The following is a 14,459-nucleotide window of genomic DNA, read 5'->3' on the forward strand; positions in this document are numbered from 1 at the left end:
TTGTGGTTTTGATTTGCATTTCCCTGATGATTAGAGATGTTGAGCATTTCTTCATATGTTTGTTGGCCATTCTTCTGTCTTCTTTAGAAAAGTTTCTGTTCAAGTCCTTTGCCCACTTTTTAATGGGGTTATTTGATTTTTTCTTCCTAATTTTCGTGAGTTCTAAGTATATTCTAGTTATCAGTCCCTTATCGGATGCATAGGATGCAAAAATTTTCTCCCATTCTGTAGGTTGTCTGTTTACTTTCATGACTATTTCTCTGGCTGTGCAGAAGCTTTGTAGTTTGATCATGTCCCATTTATTTATTTTTGTTGCTGCTGTGATTGCCTTTGGGGACTTCTTCATAAACTCTTTGCCCAGGCCAATGTCTAGGAGAGTGTTTCCAACTTTTTCCTCTAGAGTTCTAATAGTTTCATACCTTAGGTTTAAGTCTGTTATCCAGCGTGAGTTGGTTTTTGTGAGAGGTGAAAGGTGTGGGTCCTATACAATAATTTTTTTAAAAAAATCAATAAAAGCTATATGAGCATATAAACAGATGCAGTTAAAGCACATGACAAAATTCAACATCCATTTATGGTTTTTTTTTTAAACCTCTCAGCAAACTAGGAACAGAATCTTACTCAAACAGATTAAAGGCAAGTACCAAAAAAAACCTGTCACTAACATTATACTTAATTGCAAAAGACTGAATGTTTTCCTTCTAAGAAAGGAACAAGGTAAAGATACTTGCTCTCACCAGTTCTATTCAAAATCATACTGGAAGTCTTAACCAATGCAATAAACCATTAAAAAGAAAGAAAAACTACAGATTGGAAAGGTAGAAATAAAAATGTTTCTTTTTAGATTACACGATTATCTAGATAAAAGAAGGAAATTCTAGGAAATCTACAACAAAATTCCCAGAACTAATAATGAGTTCAGCAAAATCACACGATATAAGGTAAATATGCAAAAATCAAATATATCTCTACATGCTAACAATAAACCACCAGAAAGTAAAATTTAACAAAATAATACTATTAGTTTCACTGAAGAAGATATATAGATGGCAAGTAAGCACATGAAAATATGTTCAACGTCATTAGCCATTTAAGAAATGCAAATTAAAATCACAATGTGATGTCACTATGCACCAATCAAAACAACTAAAATAAAAAATATTGACAATATCAACTAACTGGCAAGAATGGGAGGAAATTGTATCAATTACACATTTCTGGTAGAGATGTAAAATGGTTCTGGACAACAGTTTGGTAGCTTTGTTTAAAACTAAAATTGCAATTATCATACAACTCAGCAATTGTCCTCTTGGATGTTTATGCAAAAAAAAAAAAAGTAAACTTATGATCACATAAAAACCTGTGCCTGAATGTTCATAGCAGCTTTATTTACAGTAGTCCAAAACCAGAGACAACTCAGATGTCCTTCAATGGCTGAATGATTAAACAAACTGTGGTGCATCCATACTATGAAATACTACCCAGCAATAAAAAGAAACAAACCACTGATACATTTGACATTTTGGATGACTCCCCAGGAAATTATCCTGAGTGAAAAAAATGCAATCCCCAAAAGTCACATATACATTATTCCACTTAGACAATTTTCTTAAAATGACAAAATCATAGAAATAGAGAACAAATTAATGACTTCCAGCAGTCAGGGATGAGGCAGAAAGAGAAGGTAGTGTGTCCATAAAAGGGCTACACAAGGAATCCTCATGGTGATGGAAGGGTTCTATATCTTGACTGTTGCATTATCAATATCCTGGTTGTGATATTGTATTAATGACTACAGTTTTGCAAGATGTAACCAGTGAGAAAAACTGGGTAAAGCCTATATAGGATCTCTCTATATTGGTTACAATTGAGATGAATCTACAGTTGTCTCAATAAAAATGTCAATTAAATATAAAAACACTGCTGTAATTTGAACGTTAGTGTCCTCCAAAATTCATGTTGAAACTTAATCTCCAATGTAACAGTATTAGGAGGTGGACCTTTAAGAGATGACTAAATCATGGATTCGTGGATTAATGAACCAATTGGTTAGTGGACTAATGGGTTATCATGGGAGTGGATTAGTTATTCCAGGAGCAGGTCTGTTATAAAAGCCATCTTGGCTCTCTCTCAGGCACCCCTCTTGCCCTATGATGCCTTCCGCCTGTTATGATGGAGCAAGAAGGTCCTCACCAGATGCCAGCACCATGCTCTTAGACTTCCCAGCCTCCAGAACTGTAAGAATAAATTTCTGTTCTTTATAAATTGCCTAGTCTGTAGTATTCTGTGATAGCAACACAAGACACACTAAGACAAAGGTTAGTAAAAGGATAACTTTTTAAAGTACCACTTATAACTAATACAAAATAAAATACTTAGGTATAAATCTAACAAAATATGTGCATGAGCTATATGCTGAAAACTATAAAACACAGATGAAAGAAATAATCTAAATAAATGGAGATATATAACATGTCTGTGGGTTGGAAATGTAAACATTGTTAAGATGTTAAATTTCCCCAAATTGTTCTATAGATACAATGAAATCCTACTCAAAAGTCCCAGTGGCATATCGACAAGATTATTCTCAAATTTAAACAGAAACAAGTAATTAGAATAGCCTAAACAAATTTTGAAAAAGAACAAAGTTGGAAGATTTCAGACTACCTGCCTTCAAGACTTACTATAAAGCTGCAATAATCAACAGAGCATGGTACTTGTGAACAGACATATCAGTGAAACAGAACAGAGTCAGGAAACAGACTTATCATACATACTTATTATATGACCAAGCAATCCCACTCCTAGGGACATACCCAGTAAAAATGAAAATTGATGTTAACACAAAAATTTGTATGCAATGTTTTCAGCAGTTTTTCTCATAATCGTCCTAAACAGAAAATCACCTCAAATGTACTTCAATTTGTGAATGGATAAACAATACAGTCCATCAATACCATGGAATGCTACTCAGTAATAAAATGGAACACATTATTGATACACACAACTTAGATGAATGTGAAATGCACTATGCTAAATGAAAAACCAGAATCAGAGACACATTGTATGTCGTATATATTTTTCTTGAAAAGGTAAAACTACAGAGACAGAACAAATCTATCATTGATAAGATTCAGGGGAGGGTTTGACTAAAAAGAAGCAATACAAATGTTTTTAGGTGATTGTGGTGGTAGTTATACAATTCTATGCATCTGTAAAAATGTACAGAACTATACACCACAAAGATTATGTTTTGATGTACATGAATTTAAAATAAATTTATAAAAACCATATGTTTATATTAAACTTTTGTTTTTTTTAAAAAAAGCACATATATGACTAAAAAGGCAAATATCAAAATACTAATATGGGTATCTCTGAATGATATCTGTAATTTTAAAATAATTTCTATAAAGATGATTTTTTCTGAAATCTAATACACATATACATATATGTATATACATTTATAACATAGTCTCTGTGTGTTTCTGTGTGTGCATAAAGTTTCAAAATAAATACCATCTTGAAGCACTAAAATGCTAAGACGTTAGGAAAATTAGGGAGAATTAAGATGGAATATATTTTCTTCCCTATGATTTCCTGTTATGTACAAATTTTCTAAGAACTACATATTGCTTTTGAAATTAAATTTTGAAATTATAACACAGCCTTGCAGGTCTAAATATAAAATACGAAGAGGCTATTGTATTGTCTGACTTTTTAGAATTCCATGCTTCCACTTCATATCTTGTTCCATTCCATGATGGATCTGATCAAGGGGTGTCTCACTTTCAAAGAGAGCTCTGTTCCCACTGCACTCAGAGGGGACTACCCTGCAGGTGAGAACTGGGCCCTTTAACTGTCCAGCCATGGGCTGCACAAAAGAAAGCTATGTTGTTATAGAATCATAAGCAGTGAGATTTTTTTCCAAGCATGCTTGGATCACATGAGCATCTGATTCAATGTGGAAAACTGTTCTATTGTTCATGCTTCTGCAGAAACACGTGACACTTCAAGGGAACACGGAGAAACAAATGAAAACCCCCAAGAGCAGTTAACAATTTTGCTAATGTTATACCAGACACGGGGAAATAGCAGGGATGAAAAAAGAAGTGACCTCAACCAGTGGTCAGAAGACTTTCTGTAATTTGCATTTGCAACTAAGAGAGGGAATGGGTGATTATATCATCAACTATTTTCCCCACTCCAACAAAACCAGGCCCCTATTTTATGTCTGATCCAAAAGAAACACTTGCAAAGAAGGTGAAAAAGATTCTATGCAAAGCATTATTCTCACAATTCTTCCCTGAGGTTAGGAAAAAACACTGTTTAATCCTTCACATTAATGTGCACATTTTAGGGTCAAGGCTGAGTTTCCAGGAGAAAAAATCTGCAGTTTCACCCTTTTTTGTATATTGTCCAAAAAAGCCAAAAACTAAAAAAAAAAACAAATAAAAATGCACCTTATTTTGTTCCCTGAGTACTCAATGAACCTTCACATGGCACTGTGTGGCGCTGACTGGCAAAACTGAGTACCTTAGTTATATAATGACATACAGAATCTCTTCTTAAGATATTTTATTTTCTATTTAAAATTAAGCCATGAAGTAGCATCAAGAATATATTTTATCATAAGTAACTATAAGAATAACTCAAATGCAAAATTCAGTAGACTTATGCAGTTTATTTTACCTCTAACATTTTTTTAAATGTCAAAAATTCTCAGCATGTCTAAAAGCAAAAATTGTATCCTCCAGGTATACTTGACCATTTCCTGCTTTTTGAACACTCCAAGTTTTTTCCACATCTGAGCCTTTATCCTCCTCCCTCTGTGGTTTTCTTAAATTATTTTGCAATTCATATTTAGATAACAAAAAAAGCACCTAGATTATATTACCTTAAACCTCTACAAAAATGCCTTCACCCAGCCAAAATATAAGACCATGCCTTTGGCTTTCATTAAAACCGTCATATAAGAAACATCAACTATAAGAATATTTCTATATATTCTGCTAAAAACCAACCAAAGGCATTATATACTTTGCTGCCCAATGTTCTTTATATGAGGATCTTAGTAATAAATAACCTTGAAAGGTCAGTACCTGGAAAGAACTTTATTTTTCCTGATAAATTGTTATGCTTCCTTTATTCCAACACTAGGGATAATGTAACGCATTCTTTTTCGTCTTGGTTGCCCTGAAGATTAATCTCAATTTGTTTCTCAATTGCAACAACTAACTCATCTCTGATGCCTGATCTGTATCTTTCACTTTCTTTTATTTTCAAGTTGTAATTTTTTACATGATTTTAATTATGTCACAGTGAAAGTCACCTTAAGTATGTTTTGAAAGTAGATAGAATCAGCATACGAAGGCTGCGTCCCACAGCTGTTCCATATTAAAGTACAAAACAAAAACAGTGTGGCCTAGAGCAGCACTTATCAAACTAGAATGTACATAGGAATCACCTAATGATCTTATCAAAATGCAGATTCCGATTCAGAAGGTCTAGGGTGGAGCTGGAGGTGCCACATTTCTAACAGGCTCCTGGAAGCGTTGGCACAGAGGGGAAGTGGGGTGGCAGGGGCAATATATGTAACCCCAACAATATTTGTACCCCCATAATATAATGAAATAAAATGAGGAAAAAAATAAAAAACAAAATAAACTGTTAAAAAGTAAAAAAAAAAAAAAAAAAAAAAGTGGATCCCACTGGTTCTCAGCTCATACTCTGAGTAGGCGGAGCCCAAACAGCAACAGACTGCCAAAGCATGAATGAAAAGTCAAGGCAGGAGGAATAATGAGTACAATATAACCCTAAGAAATGATGACTCTCAAAATGGTGAGTACCACAAACTAGAGCAAATGGGCTGGCCAGATCTCTGTTTCAGTCTTTAAAAATCAAGAAGTCTTAAATACAATATCAATATTAATTTAAGTTCTAATAACAGCTGTGCAGGTCATGGTTTTCAAGGAAGTTGATTCTGACTAATATGTTAGACAGTCTGCCCTATATACCTGAATGTGAATGAATGTTTGGTTGATGTATTTTTTTAATTGCTATTATCCTGTGTTTTGTTAAGAACAAGAAAAGAATACTCATTAAAAATCTGGCCACAGAAAGTTTCCATTTATTCAAACATTGACTAAACACCTATTATATACTCCAACCACTACTCTGAGGCCTCAAAATATGGCTGCCTTTTTCTTTTAAATTATTTATGCTGGTTTTATTCTGCTGCTTCTTTTTTTTATTATCTTTGGGAGCAATTATTATGTAACTTGGAGAATTAACATTTAGCTATTGAATAAGTGAATTAATCTGCATCATTTAAAGAAAATTTCATCAGCTGCGATATTGACTAAGGAAATATTTGAACATCAGTCAGTTTAAATTTTCCTTCTTTCCAACTTGTTCCCAGTTAAGAGTATTCTTTCTCCTGGCCTGGCATGTTACATAACGATATTTTCTGAAATACTTCAGAGTAAAGGAAAGACCTAGTTTTTCCAATGTTGTTCAGTCTTTATAGATTCCCATATTGCCCATTGTTACACATATGTGTGTCTCCTCTGCACAGTTTCATGGAGGAAGAAGGCAAAACCTATATTTTGGTTAAAGCTAAAATTAACCAGTTATCAATAATACATAAAAGACTAGCTGAATCACTGCGCTTATTTTATATAAGTACAAAAACAGTTAAGTTTTTTTTCTAGGTCAGAGGCCTTTAAAGCCAAGTGCACTTGTTTTCTATTCCTGCGGTGATCAATTATCATAAATTTAGTGGCTTAAACAACACAAATTTATTATTTCACAATTCTGGAGGCCACCAGTCCAAAAGAGGTCTCACTGGGCTAAAACCAAGGTGTCAAAGGGCTGTATTCCTTCTAGAAACTCTAGGAGGAAAGTTCTAGACTTTAGAACTTTAAAACTCTAGAATATCCAGCTTCTAGACACCTCTCACATACCTTGGCTTGTGCCCCTGCCCTATCTTCACAGCCAGCATAGCTGCATCTTCCTGTGACTTTCCTTCCCAGTCCTATCTTCCTCTAGCAGTCTCGTCTCTTCTTATTTCTCCAGTCCACTTTTAAGGACTCTTGTAATTATACTGGGCCCAACTGGATAATCCAGGATAATCTCCCTATTTTAAGGTCCGTTGATTAGCAACCTTAATTCCATCTGCAACCTTAATTCCCCTTTGCCATGTAACCTAACATATTCACAGGTTCCAGGCATTAGGATGTGGACATCTTTGGAGGCCCATTATTCTGCCTACCATGCCAAACCAGTGTTCCTTCTCCATTTACTAACTTGAATTTTCCAAAAGCACTATAGTTCTGTTACAGTTTTTCACTGCTTGGAAAAGGAGCCATTGGGAAACAACAGTGTTAGATTAACGGTAGCAACAATCTACATTTCAGATTTTGACCACGAGCTCTGATTCTATTGGAATGACTCTCCTACCTGAAAAGAACACAGCTGGAATGACCACTACCACATAACCATATGCTCCCAGATACATGTAGCCTGAGATTCCTGACTCACATCCTGGTAAACTGATGCCATGGAACATGGAATCCAACTATGGCCGTTAGGATAAACGCCCTGACTCCCTGCAATGCATACTGGCTAAAAAAGGGGCCTTCTCATTAAAATTTTGAGAAGCTAAGTCCTCTTCCAAAATTACTCCAGTAAACCTAGAATCATTAAAATTGTACAAGGCACTAGGTAATAAAGTTTACTAGCTTTTTAACATAAAAAATAAAAAGTTAAACGGCTAAATTATAGTAGCCTAATCTTTTCATGCCATTACCGGGGATTGACAGGTTGGTTGTTTTAACAGCTGTGCGATGCTTAAACTCTAAGGACTCTAAATCTTGAATAATAAAAAGAATAACACTTTGCATGAGTGTTCTTATGAATATATTTTAGACATACTCTCTCAAAGGAACTCTTGGTTAGAGATAATTATTATATTTCAATCAAGAGCCACAAAGTAAAAAAAGTTTGAACCACTGGCTTAAGGCCCTATACATACTGGAACTAAATATGAAACAAAGTAAAAGTTTCAAATTTGAATTTACTATCTGAATTTTGGGATAGAAAAGAAAGTATATTATGATAATTAGTGTTATATAAAACAGGCAAGTCTAATTATTGAATGCTAAAATATAAACTGTATGATAAGCATATCAAACTGACTCTATTACAGTTTAATGTCATACAAAGGTTATGAGAGGTATATTCTTCCTGTGAGCCTTGTTTTTAATATGCAGTAAGCAATGTGAATGTGAGAAACAGTCAAATCTCTCTCAGGTTAACCAACACCCTCAGTTTCTACCCCCTCACCTGACCCCACCCTCTGCTCCCAAAATAGCACCTTCTGCAAGGTGCTACAGAGAGCTGTGTATGGTACCGAGGGCTCTGGTAGCGGCTCTGTTAGTATTCTAGCTCAGCGCTGCTCCTTGACAACTCTCAAATGGGCCAGCTCTGTGTGAGATCTGACTTAGGAATGGCGTCAGGCAGTAATCCAAAAGGAGTTTTGCTCACATAGCCCCTAAAGGAATTCTGAAAAGATATGCACATATTTTTAAATAACATCTAAACATCTTTAACATAAATTTAAACACTTGTAAAAACAGGGACATGCTTTGTGACGCTCTGTATATGGTATACTTGCTTTATATACATATGTATCAGAACCTCAGGGCTGCAGATTTAGCTCAATCTATGGAAAATGTCTGCTACATAACATAACTGGCAAAGTCGATCCTCATTGACAAGGCCAATCAACCCAGTAAGACTTTCTGTCAAAACAACTCCATCTTCGTTTTCAATCAAGTATGAAGATAGTCCTGGTGACAGCCATCTATCTTCTGAATGCTAAAAGGAACAGAATAAAACACAGTACAGAGCCTTGTCATATGCTCCTCACGTGGATAAGGGGAATGAGAAAGGAGAACTGGCAGTATCATTCACGTTCAGAGGCAGAATAGTTTCAAGAAAGAGTTGGAAGTGGAGGGTCTGAAATTTGAAACCCCTGCAACGCTCTATGCCCTGGGAAGTCTTGTGTGCCTGGGGGTACGTGCACAGTTTGGAGACTGTTGGGAGAAGAATTTAAATTCCTCTCTGAAAATATTTAATAAAATGCAAATAATAAGGTGGTATTTCTAAACCAAAAGCCTCTGATTGGATTTCTTTGAGGCAGCCTAAACCATTGGAAATACCTTACAATAGCATCAAGTTCTCTTCTTCAAAATGGAGGGTCAAAAAAAGAGATTATAATCTTGCTGGCGTAGCCAATTTTGTATACAATTTTGGAATGGGTTCTACATTTTCTGGAACACGGTTCTCTAATTACTTCGTTGCTTTTGTTTCAACCCTCTTCCTGATAATCCTATAGTGTGTGTTACACCATCTTAGTCACCTTTCACCCTGAAATTCATAAGTCCACCCACGTCGTTATTGGGCCTTATGCTATGTTCTGATTCTCTGTGGGGACTCTTTTAGTGTCAGAAGTATATAACCTTGAAAAATAACAATAACCTGCACCTGTCAAGACTCATATTGTGCCAACAGAGGAGCTGCTTATGCAAACTATTGCAAACTTTTACATGGGAAAACAGAGAAAAGTGTACACATTGGAAATGCATTTTGAAATTCGTTCCCCCTGTTTCTGGGGAAAAAGCTGGAAGTAAATTACTGACAAAGGGAAAAAACAGATGCAAAAATGACAACTTTATTAAGTGTTTTCTCTCCCGTCTGAGGAGGATTTGGGTCTTTTTCAGGTGACACTCCAAATAACTAGACACTACCCAGTTTCCTTCGGTTGCAGCAAGTTTCTCCCACGGTGGGTGCTCTCGAAAGCACCTGGAGAGCGAATGGACGGGTCTCAGGCCATTTGTGATGAAGGTCGTCGGATGCTTTTGTTAGGTGAAGAATCTTCCTGTGTCGTCTTTTGGAAGCAGTCTGTGTCCCCCTCCAAAGAGCCCACCACCTGGCTGCGCCCCACCTCCACCGGTCCCCCAGCTACGAGGTAACCGTGGGTGGTTCAGGGGGCGCCGCTGCGGGGGCAGCCAGGCCTTTAGACGCAATCACTGGGGAAGAGGCGAGCACAAGGGTGGGTGCTGGAGACGCGCACGCGCGAAGGTACTCGCGCACCCACAAACACACACAGGCAACGGGTGCGGGCGAGGGGAGGGACGGCCTTACCAGATCAATGAACGTCAGGAACTTCCAGCTCCCGCCGTAGGTCTGATGCGAGGGCATTTCGATGGCCTTGTAGTTGCACAGGATAGAGCAGTAGGACAGCAGGATGGCCACCCGCAGCACCTGGCAGGGGACGAGCGCCATGTTCGCGAGAGGCCTGGGCCGGCTGGGCAGCGCGGAGGCGGGCGCCGGGCGGCGGGCGCGCGGGGGCGGGCGCCGTGGGAACCCTGGCGCGGCCGGCGCGGGGCGGGGGCTGCGGTTGGGCGCGCGCCCCGCGGGACTGACGCGGCCGCGAGCGCGCGGGCGACCCGAGCGGGCGGGGCGGCGTTTGTGGGCGCCCGGCCGCGGCCAGGCGGGCGGCGTGGCGTCATCTCTTTCGTCACCTTCGTCATTCTGCCCCTGCGGTCGCCGGGCCCCCCGAGAGACCCGGGCTGGGGGCGCCCTCTGGGGTGTCACAGGAGTGGGCGGGCAGCCTCCGACGGCCACCCGGGCGGGGAGGCGCGCGTCGCTCCGGGAGGCTGCACAGCCCGGGGCTGGGGGCGGGGAACCGGACTGAAGGAGAGGACCCCTGGGGACAGTGCTCCACCCGCACGGGGGCGACCTCCGGGGTAGCTGCGGTTGGCCCAGAGGGGTACTCTGAGCGGAGGGCGGGGTGGAGGTGTGAACTCGGGGTGAAAATCCGCGCGCTCTGGGCGCCCGAAGTGACTTGCATGATTTGGGACCCAGTAGGGGTTTTAGTGTTGACAGAGGACCATTAATCATTATCAAACTCCCTCGTAAACTTCTCTTTCGGTGGCTAGGCTATCCTGCACTTTTCTATAAGAGGTTTGTTAATATCAAATCTGTATGACATAAGATATAATATGAACTTTGGACAAGAGGTTTATACATAAAAAGCTATAAAGAAAAATAGTGTCAGGTAATTGTTTCAGCTATAAGATTGCATTCAGCTAAAAAAACAAATCATTCTGAGTTTGGACGTAAAACCAATATGTGTGCAATGTTAACACTAATCTTTTGGGGGTTAAACTGGTTTTGCCCTTTTACTTATTTTTTCCCATATACTACAATCCCAGACTTAATGGAAGAAAATTAAATATAAACTAGATTCCCTCTGCCTTCCAGTAAATGTTGTCACATTGAAGTTGCATCAGTCTGTGGGCAGCATTCTTTTTTTTTTTTAATCATGGTCACATTTCAACCAACCAGATGCATGGGCAGATTATGAAAAGACAACATAGGTATTTCCTGTAGATCCATTTAAAACAGGTGTCCTCTCCAAATAGTCTCTGAGTCAGAGGATGTGGAGTGAGAACTGGCAGAGAAAGCATGGTTAGAGGTAAAGAGAAAGCAAATTATGTAGGTTTCCCTGAATCTTTCCAATCAAGCTTTACACCAAAATAAATAGACCCACTATATTTTTTAAATTGGCATAATTATGCTAATACTGATGTCACAAGAAGATTATACTAGAGTAAAACTATTTATTACTGATGATTCATAGTCTTATCTTCATGTAAACGTTGTGTTTACTTTTTTTTTAAATTGTGTGTCCATGCTACATGGTTATGAGATTGCAAAAACAGTAGTAGATCTATTAAAGAGCTATCTGTCTTACTAAGGCCTTAATAAAGTTTTGTGAGTAAATGTGATATTTTCAAAGTTTGACATGCCCTTCCCACTTTACATTTTAGAAACTCAATAAGACTCCCTGTCTCCACCAATACAAAATAAAATAACATTTTCATAAAGTCATTAAAATTTATTCCTGTGGTCAGTTTCTTTTAAAATAAATACCTGTAACACTCAAAGAAGTGTTTTGGATCTATTCTAATGGGTTTGCTTTTGTTATTTTGTGATTTGCTAATCATGATGGGATAGTTTTGTGTTTAAAAAAATGAAACATTTGCGTAAACCTTGACTCATACTAATTGATGAGCATGTCAGTCCATGGTGTTTGGAATTTCTTGATGACTATTTATTAACTTATCCAGGTTTGCTCTGTCTGCTTTTTAGACTGTACCTAGCAATCTTAGTCTTGTTATACAGGTGTTCTTTATGAAAAAATACTAATCTGTACACAAATTATAATTTTTATTTATTTATTATTTTTTTAAAATTTTTTGAGATAGAGGCTCACTCTGTTGGCCTGTGACAAGTGCTGTGACATCAGCCCAGCTCACAGCAACCTCAAACTCCTGGGCTCAAGCATCCTACTGCGTCAGCCTCCCGAGTAGCTGGGACTACAGGCATGGGCCATCATGCCCTGCTAATTTTTTTAATATGTATTTTTAGCTGTCCAGGGAATTTCTTTCTATTTATAGCAGAGACAGGGTCTCAGTCTTATTCAGGCTGGTCTCGAACTCCTGAGCTCAAATGATCCTCCCACCTCGGCCTTCCAGAGTGCTAGGATTACAGGCATGGCAAATTATGTTTTTACGGTGTAAATAATACAATGGGGTATTGCTCTTAAAACGTCACTCAGTAGGTTATCTTTTTATGAACTATAATACAGTATTCACTTGTAATTATCTACATGGTGATTCCATATTTGATTTAGAGAATATTGTTTTTCATTGTGTAGAAGAAATATTTGCTTGCCATTTTTCAGCATTTTTATTCTACTACACAATTAGTGGAAATGGATGAGAAAAGCCTTATCCTGTTGCATCTCATGGGTACCAGTAAACATTAGAAACACCAAGGGAATGGTATAAGACCCTGTTTTAGCTTCTAGTTATATTAATATTCTTTGATTATTACAGTACCTCCTACACTTAGACTGTGTATGGGCTGAAGACTCTTCCTTAAATACTTCTAAAAACTGATACAGACTTGTTTTTCCTTTTTTTACTTTTTGATGGGGAAGTATGTCTGACATACTGGTGATGACTGGTGATGATAATACCTGCTCATTTTGGAAATGACAGGGACTCCTGTGTCTCTTGTGTTGTATTCCAAGAAGCCAAATTCATGTAACTACTGGTCTTTGCTTGAAATAGGAGAAGAATGTTTATGCATATCCTTACAATATTCAATATTTACACATTTCCTTTGGTTCTACATTTATATTAGATAAGCATTTTCTAATAAGATCAATATATTTGGACAAATTATTTTTCTCCCTTTCTGTTTATCTGCACCTCGAGTGTGAAAGTTAGGATGTGTCCCTTTTTAGAGGCTTGTGCATGGGAAAAATGCAGGAAAGACCCCTTAGAGCTTCCTTATAAAAGTATCGTATTTACAACATTAAAATAGGAAAGTTCTTAAAAACAAAAATTATCTCTATTCTCATCACCCAAAGAAAACACTGTACATTTTAGCATATTCTTGCCAGTCTTTTTATAATACATACTTTGCTTAGCTGCTTGTGACATCACTGTACAAGAATTGGCATCACACTGATTTTTTTTGCCTTAAGAATTTTCCCTTAGGCCGGGCGCGGTGGCTCACGCCTGTAATCCTAGCTCTCTGGGAGGCCGAGGCGGGCGGATTGCTCAAGGTCAGGAGTTCAAAACCAGCCTGAGCAAGAGCGAGACCCCGTCTCTACTATAAATAGAAAGAAACTAATTGGCCAACTGATATATATATTAAAAATTAGCCGGGCATGGTGGCGCATGCCTGTAGTCCCAGCTACTCCGGAGGCTGAGACAGAAGGATCGCTCGAGCCCAGGAGTTTGAGGTTGCTGTGAGCTAGGCTGACGCCACGGCACTCACACTAGCCTGGGCAACAAAGCGAGACTCTGTCTCAAAAAAAAAAAAAAAAAAAAAAGAATTTTCCCTTATTATTTAAAACTCTTTGTAAAAATCATATGTAATGATCACACAGCATAACATCATGTGGACATATATTTTGCTTAAACTTTTCCCTGTTTTTGCATATTAGTTTGTTTCCAGCTTTTCACCACAATAAATACACTGTCATGTCCATATTTTGAATTGAGAAAGCTACGTTTTAAGGATGATTTGGAACTCAAAACCGATTAACAAACCACACTTTTATAACTTAATGTGTGTTCTTGTTCATGTGTGTTTGTGTGAACTGAGGTGCCAAGGAGAGTTCTTTTGCCTTGGAAGGCAGTTGGGAAAGATTAAGTGAAAGAAGTAGGTAAAAACTACTCTTTTTTTCTTACAAGTAATGCTCATTACAGCTTTAAAAAATTAAGTTACTTTAGATAGAAAATGCAGTGCCAATACATTTGAGTAACCAGCTTTTTTGTTTTTTTGTTTTTTGGGTTTTTTTGCTATTAACC

At 37.9% G+C, this 14,459-nt stretch overlaps 1 protein-coding gene across 5 annotated transcripts in view; it reads right to left on the minus strand.

Annotated features, from left to right (window-relative positions):
• AIG1 (androgen induced 1) overlaps window positions 1-10,519 on the minus strand; it is a 229,551-nt gene extending 219,032 nt beyond the window's left edge. The window contains exons 1-2 of one of the 5 annotated variants that reach the window (XM_076002914.1): window positions 10,210-10,460; window positions 9,721-10,094 (exon numbers count right to left, since the gene is read on the minus strand). In XM_076002914.1, the coding sequence (XP_075859029.1) occupies window positions 10,092-10,094; window positions 10,210-10,350 (144 nt within the window). In that variant the 5' untranslated portion in view covers window positions 10,351-10,460 and the 3' untranslated portion in view covers window positions 9,721-10,091. Of the gene's footprint in view, window positions 1-9,720; window positions 10,095-10,209 lie in introns of those variants that run through there. The other 4 variants (XM_012759727.3, XM_012759729.3, XM_012759726.3 and 1 more) reach the window with 4 other exon arrangements.
• Window positions 10,520-14,459: the final 3,940 nt, after the last annotated feature.

The sequence above is a fragment of the Microcebus murinus genome, chromosome 5 (assembly GCF_040939455.1).
Source record: "Microcebus murinus isolate Inina chromosome 5, M.murinus_Inina_mat1.0, whole genome shotgun sequence".
Taxonomy (NCBI): Eukaryota; Metazoa; Chordata; class Mammalia; order Primates; family Cheirogaleidae; genus Microcebus; species Microcebus murinus.